General features: G+C 39.2%; 1 protein-coding gene across 1 annotated transcript; it reads right to left on the bottom strand.

The window, feature by feature from the left end:
* Positions 1-1,086: 1,086 nt before the first annotated feature.
* Positions 1,087-13,408, bottom strand: arih1 (ariadne ubiquitin-conjugating enzyme E2 binding protein homolog 1). The gene is made up of 14 exons (XM_080475601.1): positions 12,748-13,408; positions 8,479-8,546; positions 8,220-8,367; positions 7,658-7,750; positions 7,083-7,138; positions 6,233-6,299; positions 6,023-6,129; positions 5,869-5,911; positions 5,663-5,734; positions 5,407-5,537; positions 4,793-4,850; positions 4,257-4,517; positions 3,690-3,802; positions 1,087-3,605 (listed from the first exon to the last, which is right to left on the bottom strand). Exons 1-14 carry the CDS (start codon positions 13,033-13,035, stop codon positions 3,521-3,523), a joined length of 1,590 nt encoding a protein of 529 aa, XP_080331727.1. The 5' UTR covers positions 13,036-13,408; the 3' UTR covers positions 1,087-3,520.
* Between the last annotated feature and the right edge of the window lie 362 nt (positions 13,409-13,770).

Below are 13,770 nucleotides of genomic sequence, written 5' to 3'. Positions count from 1 at the left end.
AATGTGTGCATATAGTTTGGGATTTTTTAAGAATAGTTAAATACGGTAGTTCACACAAAGGCGATGTTTTTCTGTGAAGCAGTGGCAGGCACATTTAAATAGGTTTACATAAGTACAGAGCCAGTCTTGTGATTGTAGTAGAGTGATTTTGACCTTAAAGACTGGTGGTTGGTGTTTATGCTTTTGTAACTAAAGCTGAGCCAAGCCACACAAGAGGCTCAATATTCTCACATCAAGTTGTACTGAATCACTGTGAACCTTCATACTGAACCTCGGATCATTTGAATTGTGTAAGACTTCAGATGATTGAACCCTTAAGAGCATTATTCTCACAATCGTCTTAAATAAATGTGTGCATCACTGCTTTATTTTATTTCATGTTTGCCTCCAATTCTCAGCAACTCCTCGGGATACAACATACATTGTTTGCAAGCTTTTGGGATTCCTGCAGTCAGACAACCCTGCCATTCATGAAACTTGAGTGTTTCGGCAGTTAATTCACGGGGGTCGCAGCAGCGAATCATGTGATCTGCATGTTTGAGGTTTTATACCGGATGCTCTTTCTGATGCAATCTGAGCAGTCGTGAGTTAAGAAACTTCACTAGTTGGATTTGAACTGAGGAACTTCTGGTTAAAAACTTGCTTACCTAATGTTTAGGTCACAACTGTCTAATTTAGATTTGTTAAAAGGACTTAATGAATTGATGTAGCGTCACTGTGGATGCAAATAAAAAGTGATAAGGAGTTTCTTGAAATTCTCTACTGTAACAAACATCAAAACATTCCCTTTTTTTTTTTTTTATTCTTTTCAGACAAAAAAAATTGTTTTAGGTTTCAATTCGAACCTTTTACTCTATGCTGTGGTTACAAAGCTGGCTGTAAATGTTTTCTTAAACCACTTCATGCCAGCTATTTGGAATTAAGTCGACTTAAGTGACACAATACACACTGGGGTTATTTAATACAGTTTTAAACACATCCCATACTCAACTGTGGCAGTTTATTTGTTTGTTTAAATGAAAAAAAAAAATGCTTCCACAACAGAGGCTTGGGTTCGCCGTCAAACAACCAGCCAGAACGATGTTTGCAACATTTTGCACTTTAATATTTTCTCCAAAACAGACATCTATTTTTCCCCACATTTTTACACTAAAAGGAAATAAAACACCTTTTGATAGCATAAAGAAAAGATATGTAGAAAAGTATTAAAAGTTTTTGGATGCCTCAATTTAATGTAAGTAGCGGCGACCGTTACTTCAAATGTTAAGTTGAAATGTTCATGAACTACTGGCAGACACGGATGAAAACAGAATGAGCCCTGGAGTGCATGTTAGCCTAGGATGATCACAGGTGTAGCTGGTGTTACTGCAAGAAAACTTAAAGAGAAAATAGCCCATCTTTTATCCATTCACTTTGTGTCATCATTGGTTCATTGACTTCAGACAGAATTGTTTCAAAAGTGACATACAACCACCTCATCTTTTATCGTACAATCTCCAAAGAAACCTGGTGCAAAAAAAGGTAACATTTTCATCTAAAATCAAAATTATTTAAAGTTACCAAATTAAGTCCACCCTATTCTGGAAGACACAGCTCTGCCAAGGTCTGTGGTACACTACATCGCAAAATACATAGCGCAGAAATGCATTATGGATGTTTTGGGTAATTAATATGCTTGAGATCAAACCTACTCTAATGACACACAGTACTCCCAAAAATGAGATTTCTCATGACATTTATTCAAATAAACAATACAGTTTATAATTTGCTAGGATAAAATAATAAGTTTGAACACATAAGAAGCATTTGGGAGAGAATTCCCCAAAGATCTGAAACTGGGGCAAAGGATGTGTTTCCATGACGGCTGACACTTTGGTGTCATCTTCTCATCTTCTAACTTGCATCAGTGCTTGTTTATTCATGCCCCCCCCCACGCCCACCCCCACCCACTCCCACCCCCCCCAGTCAGTCTTCTGAAGACATCCACATTGCAGAGACATGAATGAGCAAGCAGAGCGCTTGACAATCAGAGCACCCACCACACAGAACAATGCAAAAACCAGGTGGGGCACTGACATTTCAATGTTGAACCCTCAACCCATTTGCAAAAAAAAAAGAAAAAAAAGTCTTTAATGCAAAAAGCATAACAGCGTTACAAAACACTCTTACAACCTTTAGAAGTTTGTCCTATATTCCTCATCTGCTTAAGGATCACCCCCTAGTCCATCTGCGCATCTTGGTTTAAAGCAAAGTTCAGCCTCACTGCAAGGCAGGAGATCCCTCCAGAGGCGCTGCTGCCACCAGCCTCATGCCGTTCAAATAATCCCTGCGAGAGTGAAGCCGACGCCTGACCCTGTTTGACAGCGATCGAGCCCAATTAGCAGCACTAGAAAAAGCTGTGCCGTCAGTACATTCTATCACCTCTTCCAATCGCCAAGGTGCAAGTGGAGCTTTCGGAGTGTTGCCTTAAGCCACGTCAGGAAAGAGAAAAAAAGAAAAACAAAAGAGTGAATGTCACTCAGTTTGGCGCTTAAAAATAATTAGTAATGTTCTTAAATGTTAAACAACTCCCCCCAAAAATAACTAAGGGTACGGAAAAAGGTTAGCATAGAGGGACACGGGGCCGGTGCATTCTACCTTAACCTTTGACCTGTAAAATCTTTTCTCGCTGGATCGTGGACTTTCACCGAGTCCTTTATCTTTCTATCAGTCTCCGTTTTAAGTCGCTGATAAGGTGTCATTTGTGCACTGCTCTGAAGAGACTGAGGATGATAGGACGAACGCCTTATTGCCAAACTCCTCCAACCTCCAAGTTTAAGAAGGGCGTAAACAAACTCAACCTACATGGCAAAAGTACACCTTTTAATTATTGGTAAAGAATAAATATTTCAAAATTATGCAAACACGTGCCACTCTTGCTCTTTAACTTCCATGCATATGGACTATTTACAAATTGAAAAATACAGACTTGCTATTTTGTTCTTTTTATGCGTTTTCTTCTTTTCCCCTCTGAAATGTCTTTGCCCCGTTGCAATCAGCCTGTCAACATTCAGCCACCCAGACAAGGATCTCACCACATATTGCAGACATGGCCAGGACAATTAAAGCTGTGTTGAAAACATTTTCACACTAATGGGAAAATCAAAATCAAAAATCAAAACAGAAAAGGTTCACAAGCAAAAAAAAAACAAAAAAAAAACAACAAAGGAAAATAAGATCTTTCGGGGGAGGTATTACAATACAAGCCAAAGGATGTACTTGTTTAAGATGGATTTTCTGCTTTCTCAAGACTCCACTCTGTTGCTAACAATACTGTAGTACACTTTCATTTTATTATTCTACCTTTCCTTTAAATATAATTTACTTTGAAGATTTTGTTAAACAAATCCAAGGAGAAATGACGCAAAAGTGGTTGGTTTGCCAAAGGAGAGGCGGCAGAAGGCCCGTGCTGCCCTGTTTAATTGCATCAGCGCTCTAGTTTGTCAAGATACTCAAGAGTCCGTTGCATTGGGACGTGTCCTCAATCCTCAATGTACTCCCACAGGTCCTTCTCATAGCCTTCATGCACGTGCTGTAGCAGCACTCTTCGCCTGCTCTCACAGTATCTAGAAACACAAGATATTCTGTGAGTGTCCATGAAGACTCATCTTCATTGTGACAGACCTTCATGCATTTCCTCTTTCACTGACCTGTACTTATCTTGTACTTTCTGCTTGATGTCCTGCAAAGAGTCCTGGGAGATATCCCGCTCTAGGTAGCCTGACAGCACCTCGGTGGCGTTTTCCAGGTCTGCCTGGTTGTTCTGAAAACGATATCCACAACACAATTCATTGGCACAGCTTACAGAAGTCCTTGATCTTTGATAATGTGCCCCCTTTTTCAATCTAAAGGAAACAAATGTGAAACTAATATGACCTTGGCTGAGTGGACCACCCTCTTCCAATCAAAGAGAACAAGTCGATATAATCAATGTAGGATGTTTTCTTAAGAGAAAAATCGACGCTAAGGAAACATGTTGAATAAATACGGTGAACATATTAATGAAGGGGAACTTGTGCATCACAGAATTAAAAGGGATTTTCAGGCGGGCTTCCATCTGTGTTCTTGGATTTCATATATTATTGCACAACAAACTCCCTCAGTATAAAATCGCATTTCAAATGTTACTTCACTCTTCCAGTGTTTGCAATAACCAACCGGCCTGGCAAATGTCTGCATTCTACACACCATCGCTTACATGCCTTCTTGTATCGTACCTCAAAAATAATGGACTGGTTGTTCTTCTTGAGGTAGAAGGCAAAGACGTAGGTGAACATGAGCGTGGAGCGGCACTGGCACAGCACGTCCACAGCCTTCTTCAGAAACTGCACTTCAATCCAGGACATGTTGTGTTGCTGCATCTCCTCCATCTTCTGCTTGACCTGAGCATAGAGCTTGTGCTCGAAGCGCAGACTCTGCATGTGGTTCATGTAGCGGTTGCAGTAAAACAGGTACCTCTGCAGGGCTGCTCTGGAGCGCTGCAACGACAGGGAACGGGTTTGAATTCCAGCATATATTTTAACCATTTCTCCAACTCACTGAAATCTAAATCATCAGCAACAGACTAAAATCAAACTGGATATTGATGGAACGTCAAGGAAATGCACTTCATGATTATTTACATAAATAGCTATTGGTTTCTGTTGCAGACTGAAGAGTCTAACGTTTGATTACGTACATTTGAAAGTTACTTATTTGTGACTATTTAGGCAAAAATGGAAACCATTTCTACAGTAGTAATATAATTTGTTACCTCTTGAGCATCTCTGGCTGCCTTTGCATCATCTTCATTGTAGCGATTGCAGTTGTACCTGGAAAGTTTTCAGAATAATGTAGGTCATGGCAGGAAGTATGTTTCTATATGGTTCTTTAAACTGACTCTGCTAATTCCTTATGCCCAACTCTAATCAGCATGTAGTTTTGTTTCAACTGTCACATGATAGCTCCTTCTATTGCAGTCGGTGGGTGTATTTCACGGCTCCATTGTTTTTCCCCAACAGATCCATTGGTGGAGAACAGTCTCAGGTCTCTAATGCATGTATAAATTATATATAAGTGGCTGTATAGCTCACCCCGCCAAGGTAGTTTAAATTAATCTTTAATGAACCACTTAATTTGCAGTTGATAAAAAAACACAGTATTAAACAACTATTAACAAACTGCTGATTTTAATTTTTTATTATTGAAACATAAATCCAAAAAGGAGAAAAAAGGATTGTGGGGAGTCCTGTGTATGTAGTCAGTATTCTATGACATTTAGTCCTTAACACAGGATTAAAATCATTTTCAGAGGACACTGAAGCAACAAATCAGAACTAGAACACCACTGAAATTAAGCATCTTGATCATGATCATCAGGTTTCTTACCAGGCAGAGCCGTGAGGCTCCCATGGACCCAGACACACCCAGCAGAACTCAGCTTTGCAGTTCTGGTTCCGACACACCATGTGATTGCAGCCACCATCCTTCTCAATGGTCACATGGCATTTTGGACACTCCTGGGGTGGGGCGTTCAAAAGATTGACAATATCTTACAAAGAAACATCTAGACCTGCAGATCATTATTACATTTACAGATACCATTTATTTGTGAAACAAAAGAAGAAGAAAACCACTTTAATACCTTGGTATTTGCTGCAATCCAGTTGGAAGTTTCACTGTCGTCATCACATTTCTTGATCCATTTTCTCAGCCACTACAAAAGCATTATGGTATGGGTCAGAAATAATCATGCAAACCAAGGCCTGAACACAACTTGTCAAAAGCAGAGAGAAGAAGATATTGTTAGAAACATGAAAACAAACAAACACAAATCCTCATTTCACATACCTTACACTTCACAGGATCATGCCAATTCTCTCCACAGTTGAAGCTGCAACAACGGGTCCATTATCAAACAAATGTCAAGATATTCACTCTTGACAGTTAGTTTCTGAGCGAACAAACACTGTCTGTTTACAATAGTCTAAAAAGGCAGGCTTACCAGAACTGGCGGCCACACTTGCACCTTACTGGCTTGGCATCTGGGTACTGGACTTTGACAACGTGATGGCAGTCTGGTGCAGGGCACCACTTTAACAGTCGATTGCACTTAAAAAAATGAAAGTTGGGAGGTTCAACACAGAGCAGCTACACCTTAAAGCAGAGCACAAAGAATATGATCTGATAGGTGAAGAAGGCTTTTGAGGCTTACCTCTACAAAACTATTCGTGATTAAATGCTGGTACTTCAACTTCACTTTGGAATCCGTTATGAGGCGCCTATGGAAATTTTAAATCATGTATTAAGTAATATTCAAGATAGGTTACTGGTATCAAAATCACTGTCTCACACATGAAAATAAAGGAAACAGAAACTGAGTAAAAGCCATATTTTGTCAAGCATCCATATAAAAAGGCACAATATTTACAGTGAGAATGTTTGTATCACATATTTAAGTATCAGACAAACAAAAGTTACTGCAACCCAGTTAGATAAAAGACACATCTAATGAAATAAATCGGTATGTACAGAGCCTATAATGTCAATGTTTACAAGGGCCATAAACTGATAAACTGAGGTGTCTCACGACCTGATATTCAGAATGTAGGTTAAGACCATTACTGTCAGCTTAAGAGCTGCTACAAGAGATTAGTGTCTGTGAAAGTATATTTCGCAGTACTTCCAAGTTGAATATTAACATTGCAAAGTAGGAAAGAAGTGATCTCACTTGGGACACGTAAGGAGGGAGAATGTTAGGTAGAAACTCTGCCAACAGCCTTGAGTTCGCTGGAAGTAATATAGGAATGAAGACAATCTAAAGTCCCAGGTCAACCTATGACATGATTTTGATTATTGTTTGTTTACTTCTATGATTGAAATGTTTGAATTGTTTTAGAGCCGTGTTGCTGCAAGTTGCTTTTTTTTTTTATTACCAAAAAATATTCAAAGTATTAAATGTTCTATTTGTTTTTACTTTAACTGCCCACTATTTGAGTGATGCTTAGCTTTGCTGACCAGTGTAACAACATGAAACAAATATATACACAGAAACAGATACTCACATGACTGTGTTGTCATCAACCAAAATGTCACAACTATGAGCAGGACAAGAAATGGTCTGAGAAGACAACACAGAAGGCAAATTATTAGTCAGACGGCCATCAAATGACTGAAAAGGGATTTGTGACAGTAAACTGGTGCAGAGGGAATGTTGTCGCTGAGAATGACATAAATTATAATGTTTCATACTTTTAAACAGAAGCAGAAGACAACCCTGTAGCTGATTTCATACAGATTGTAACAAATCATTTGGAAAATAATTCTCAATTGACAAAACAAGCAAAGATGGGAAAACTTAATTGAAGAAAATATTAAAACCTGCAAAAACAAGAGTATTCTGGCAAACATTTGTCTATGATTCTGATAGTGTTCACTCTGTTTCGCAGCGTGATGCCAATATAGTGGAAAGTGGATAGCGACAGCCTGTGACTGGAGGCAAGATGGGAGCTACAGGTGCAGATGTATGGCCTGTTAATTCCATTTCAACACAAATAAAACACAGATTGGAAACTGAAAACCACAGCGCACTGACCAGTCACTTTGTAATAAAAAGAAAAAAGGAGAATCAAGCCAGTACCTGTCCCATTCCTTCCTCTATGATTTTGGTGGTCAGATAATCACCCCAGCACTGCATGCAGAACTTGTGTCCACACTCCAGGCCTGTAAAGTACTGCAAAAGAGAGGTATTGAGTTCACTTTGTTATAAGAACAGATAATGAAGCACAAAGTTTTGGAACTTTAGTCAACTTAAAATAACAAGTAATCATCTAACAATATACGTGGAAAAAAACTGTATTACCTTTATAAAATCAAATCAATTCAAAGAGAAAAATACTTAATTTTTTCATACTGCTCAAACTACAGATTTGTTATTCTAGTGTCTTGAAAAGGTGGCGTTATCCTATTTGGTGACATCAGCAAAATTCACATCTTTATTTGTCCCTATTGTGTGTAAACGTTATAAACAACACAGCCTCAATGAGGAGTCCTCATGCTTGACAAACGCCAATATATTGCCGATATCCGTGTTGTGTAATTAGAAAAATGTATGTGAAGTTGAAGGAAAAACACTCTTGTAACAGTAGAACTGAACACACATTCTGCTAGTGCTGCATAGGCTGCTGCCACGAGGGACTCACTGAGTTGGGAAAGTTCAGATAGCAGATCTGACATGGCATGTCCTGTGCAGATGATCTAGTGTTGATTGGAGGACGGATTCGGGGCTTCTTACTTGGATTAATGACATGACACTCAGAGAAAAGCTTGTCCAGATTACCATCAAAATACCTTTAAAGTTAGACAGAAGGAGAAAACAACACCAAAACCAAATCAGAGTTAAAAACATGCAGAGAAACTTTTTAAGCAAATTACAGGTGACAAATTAGGAGTACAGCTCACCTTTCCATTAGCTTTTCTTTGTCCCAGTTGAAGTGACTGAGAAGGATGCGCGTTATTGTTGCAGGATTCTAGATAAAGAAAATAAATAGTTGGTCAGAAATCAATGGAAAACAGTCATGCTCAACAACTGCCCGTGTTTATTACAAAAACTTAATACACACTCAAATGTTTTCTCGTGGAAAAAAAAGTTGGGAAACAGATTTTTAGATGGCATTAAGGTATTTTAAATGATTGTCTACACGTGTATTATGGCAACGATGAACAACAGTTACATGAACTTCCTTCATCAAACTAAAATCCAGCACAATACTACCATAAACCACTCTTAAGCTGATATCAATCTTATCTGCAATAGTTGATTGCTTCTATGCGTTCCAACCGAACGCGTAGTAGAAAACAAAACTTAATGGTAAATATGAAGAGGTGCTTTGTCGACTGTGAGTACAAAATGTACAGTCATTTGCAGGCACAATTGCACAAACTTGTTGGGATGGGAAGTATGTCGGCATGAGTAGTGATGATTTGCATAGTGTTCCTGTAAGTGCCCATCAACTCAGAATTTGTTGAACACACCCACCAAAACACAGTAGGAACAAAACTGCTGCATGCATGGGCCAGGAGCAACATTCACAAACTCTAGAAGTTAAAAAAGAAGTTGGACCCAATTCTCATCTGAAGTAAACCCTTATAAAAACTATTTACAAAAGATTGCATTCATTGCAGGGATCTTCCACGAAAAGGAATGGCACTTCTCGTCTAACCCAACGTAGTTAACAGCAGGAACTGAACTCGGCAAATGATTCCTAACTGCATAAAAGCTTTTAATTCATCCCACATCGGACCTTTTTCACAGGCAGTTCATGATTCAATAACCCTGAACAGGATGTACAAGATCACTTTGTGATAGGGTGATCTTACTTCGTGAGATCGATCGACTGGGACCTCAGGCTGCATCGAAATGAACATTCAAACTGAAAATTCTGATTGACCGTTGGTTTTATATTACCATGTGCAATATGGATCATACTATCTTTAGCATTTTAATTTTATTGATATGACAGAAGATGGTACACAATCTTAGTACACTTGGAGCAGCAACATCTCTGCATTCCATGGTTAACTCTTGACGTGCTGCCAGTGTTTAACTGCTGTTTTCTATTTGCAGTTCTAAAATTGGTATCTTGTTATGTTTGGACAAAACTTACAGCTAAAGGTTTAAAAAATTTAAAAAAATCTTATCTGGAAGTGAAGTCATACAAAATTGCCCAAAAAAATCAAAATCAAAATCATAGCGACGTTATTCAATAGGTAGAGTGTGTAATAATTGATAATGATTCAGCGATGTTAATACGTAAACATTAAAATGAATGTACTGATAGTCTCAGTCTCAAAAATGCTTCATTTCTGAAAAGGAAGTACAAAGTTTCATTAAATTTTGGTTTATGCGTTACCTGCTGATTGCCAAATTTTTCTACCCCTCATATGGCCATGAACCTGTGTGTTTTTACTTTTACCATCAATAAAAGAGCATGTCCACCACCTTGTTGCCTTCAGCTAAAATACCCCAAATACTCAACTTTTTGTGAAGTTTCTTTCAAAGGAATTCCATTCCTGGTTTTGTACTTCGCCTTCACACACCTAACATAGTATTAATGCATAAGAAACATGTTCCACAGTTTTTAAGAAGCCGAAACCTAAAAACAAGTCAAATCACCAAAATATAGTCTCCGTTCCGAACCCAGTAACAAAATCGCTACAAATTCCAATTGGCTTACCATATACCTTGTATTTCTTTTTCAGGTTTCTTTGCCTGGGTGAAAATAATACCTTCTCTGTTCTGCAGTATTTGCCATGCAATGTTTTTCTCACCTTTTTAAGAAACTGTAAAAACTGTGCAGTAGTAGCATATAATACAGCAAATAACAGTTTCAACATTTAAGGGGAGCACATTAGGTCGTTAGCTACAACCTGAATAGGTGAGGGATTTTTTCCCACAAACTGTGAAGACAAACAATACTTATTTGATGCCATCTTTGGAAATGAATGTGAAAATCATTCAATAATTTATGCCAATGTAAAGTTGTTTATCAAATTTACTGTAAATGAAGCTGTTGCACTAAAGGGCACCAACACAGTTGTAAAACTGACTTAAAATGCGTCTCCAAAAACAGATAAACATTGAGAAGATGTTCGGGGGAACTGCATCCACCTCGGACCTGAATAAGCAAAAATAAGTCTGACTAAATGGATTAACTTCACAATGACTTTACATGCAATAAAGCAGATAAAAACTTAAGACAGGGAATTATGGCATAAATTCGTAAATTAAGACAGAGGTGAGTAACATACTTAAACACACTTCACAAAAGACCTGCAATTATTTCTACCTCCATGAATCCTGAAATGTAAATACTTCAAGTCTTATTGAGAGATGCTGACTGGATTGAGTATTGAATTTATACTGATCTTGAAATGGACAGTTGTGGATGCAGTTGAATAAAGTTGGAATGTAGTGTTTTCCTGCAAACTTGTGTTCATTTTTTCAATTTGCTGTGTATGAACAAAAAGCTTGGCTCCTTGTAAGTTCAGCCTCGAAGGATCAGTAATGTACTTTTTACACGTGAAAGTACTTCAACAAGAGAACATCTAAGTAAAGCAGTGCTTTAATTATATATACTGTACAATGGAATTTGCCATCAGATTTGTTAAAATTCACTCTCAAAAAGTATATGTTGGTGTGATTAATTGATGAAAATTGTGTACCAAGACACAACAACTATTTTTAGAAGAATCACCATGCCAGTATATGTAACTGCCATGCGGCCGTGCTGTATCCATAAATGTATTATATACCTGGTGTAGGTAATATACTCGTTACTGGAGGGGTACTGATGGGTCGATTCGCAGAAATATAACAGGATTTCCTCCTTAAATACCTACATAGCGTCTATTAATGCCACTTTCCATTTTATAATGAGCCCAAATGAAGCTACGTGAAAGGAAATGGAGGCCCGGGATAACGCTAGATTTTAAAACGAAGCGATCCACTGTGTTTCAGCACCATTTACTTCTGCCGTCCACATGCAACATCTTGTGATGCATCCAAAGTTTTGTTTTGTAAAATAATTGTTGGTTTACGTTGGTCTAACTGACCTAGCACGTAACTTGCTAACCAACTCGGCGGCCAAGCGTCTGCACTTACGTTAAAAAAATTACGTGACCGGAACCACTATTTCTTTATTTTAGTAAAGTCTAGCATCAACTGCTCTGTCCACGCACTCGTGTTGATATTCAAATGTTAGCTGGAAAATATCCTGATACTTAAAACACAAGACGCTGAGGTTTTCCATTAAGGAGGCTAAGCTGGCTAACGGATGAGATAGGAGGCTGAAGTTAGCCTCTCGTTCATAGCTGACGATTAGTCACTTTAAGGGGCAAAATACAAAAAAACGTAACCTACAGCGTTCTCCATTTCTACACAATCTAAAACTGAGAAATTCCGATATGCGATGTATACGGTTCTTTAATAATGTTAGAGCCAATATTGTGAAAACTACGAAATATAACGCTGGGAGAGATGATCTCGACAAATAATACCAAGCAGAAGAAAGAAACTCTACTGAACCGAACTTTCTACACGCAAACTCGGTAATCTAAATCAGAAGTAAATCTGTGCTTGTTAAAACAATACGGTACAGATTTGATCATCGTGTACTTTTTAGCTGTGAGAATGTAAATGGACTTGCTTCCGGTATTTATCAGTAGACTTTGTTTTAGTATTAAGGTTTGATATGCGACATCTAACGGCATTAAAACGAGTTGAATCGAAAGTATTTGACCATTGGAGGAGCAAGTTTTATCCTTGCCTCTCCAACCGGAGGTTACGCGTCGGAATCCGACTTCAGCATCACCAGTCAGAGTTGGCTTGAAAAGGAGCTAGCTAACTAACGGCTACAGTTAGCATAGCAGACGTTGCTACCAACTTCTCAATCGGGATTAGACTACTTCCTGGAGCAAAACTCCCATATTCACACTCTTAGAGGACATTTAACGTTGATACTGTTTTTATCTTCATATCGACGCAACAAAAAGGCGCTGGTGCGGAAATAAACGATACTAGTCGCATGCAAAACTCAACACTGTTGTGTCACTGTCAACTTCCAGCAAGTAAACTACTCCTAACGGCTAAGCTAATGTCCATGGCCTGTTTACGCTTCTCGGAAGCCCGGACCACGGTCATTCTTGGCGCTGACATACCAGAATACCTACCTGGATGACCTCGTTGACCTCCCTGATGCACTCCACCATATGCTGGAGGATCTGCTCGGCAGTCAAAACCTCGAAACGGTAGTCCTCCTCCTCCTCCTCGCCAGGGCCGTGGCCCCCTCCGCCAGTCTCGCTGCACTCGTCTCGATCTCCACCAGCCACCACGGGATCGACCAACTCCACCTCCCCGAGCTCCAGGGTGTCGTCCTCGGGCTCCTCTTCGCCGCTGTCCTCGCTACATTCCTCCTCCTCGTCGTCGTATTCATAGTTATAACCCTCGTCTGAGTCCATTCCTAGGGCGGTTATCAGCTAATGACCAGCACACCTAAAGCTCTACGGTGTGTGAGACGTTGACTGCGGGAGAATATGAAAAGCAAAACAATTATCCGAGACCGTTTTTCAGCTGCGGCGAAAATAACAACAAAACGTCGCCGCTGCTAAGCCAACAAAGAGAGACGGCGTCACCCACTGACGGCGGCCTGACGTCAGCCTGCCCGGTCGGGCTCGAGTACAATATTACCTGACAAACTTTTTTTATTTTTATTTTTTTAACGAAATACCCACGCATTTAATACACCCCAGACTGATTCCGAACAGCAATGTATTGTATTTAAATACATTTAACTCAGTGGAAAAGTGTATCACGTCAGCACTTCCTCCTCATAATATTAAACGGATGAAGAAACCAACAGCACCGCTTGTGGTGCGTTCACGCCCCTGGGAACTAAGAACGATAGAGCACACAAAGAGAGGCAAAAGTGGCCAACATTTCAGCCTCACGGAAATCTGCAGATGAATGACAAACTATATCAACACTCATACTAACTTCAATGTAACTGTGCTTGTAATGTGTTCACTATTACAAACAGACTTGACTTTTAGACGTGGAAAAACTGTTGTTTTTGGAGTTATCTATGTAGGCTAGGCTGGTGAGGTCTGATTGATTTCACTATAAACAGGGTCAAACTCCCTTTAGTTCTAGGGCGCATACATACATCGGCGTGTGATCACAATCAGAGCTGATCT

Source organism: Lipophrys pholis (genome assembly GCF_963383615.2).
Source record: "Lipophrys pholis genome assembly, chromosome: 11".
Lineage (NCBI taxonomy): Eukaryota > Metazoa > Chordata > Actinopteri > Blenniiformes > Blenniidae > Lipophrys > Lipophrys pholis.
This window is presented reverse-complemented; position numbering and strand designations above follow the sequence as displayed.

What these genes read in the sequence shown, in the direction of transcription:
- arih1 (XM_080475601.1), bottom strand. Translation starts at nt 13,035, where the DNA reads ATGGACTCAGACGAGGGTTATAACTATGAATACGACGACGAGGAGGAG. An exon ending in AGGTCAACGAGGTCATCCAG is followed by an intron (nt 8,547 to 12,747) that starts GTAGGTATTCTG and finishes TTCTTTATCTAG; the next exon opens with AATCCTGCAACAATAACGCG. An exon ending in ACCAGTCCATTATTTTTGAG is followed by an intron (nt 3,803 to 4,256) that starts GTACGATACAAG and finishes TATCGTTTTCAG; the next exon opens with AACAACCAGGCAGACCTGGA.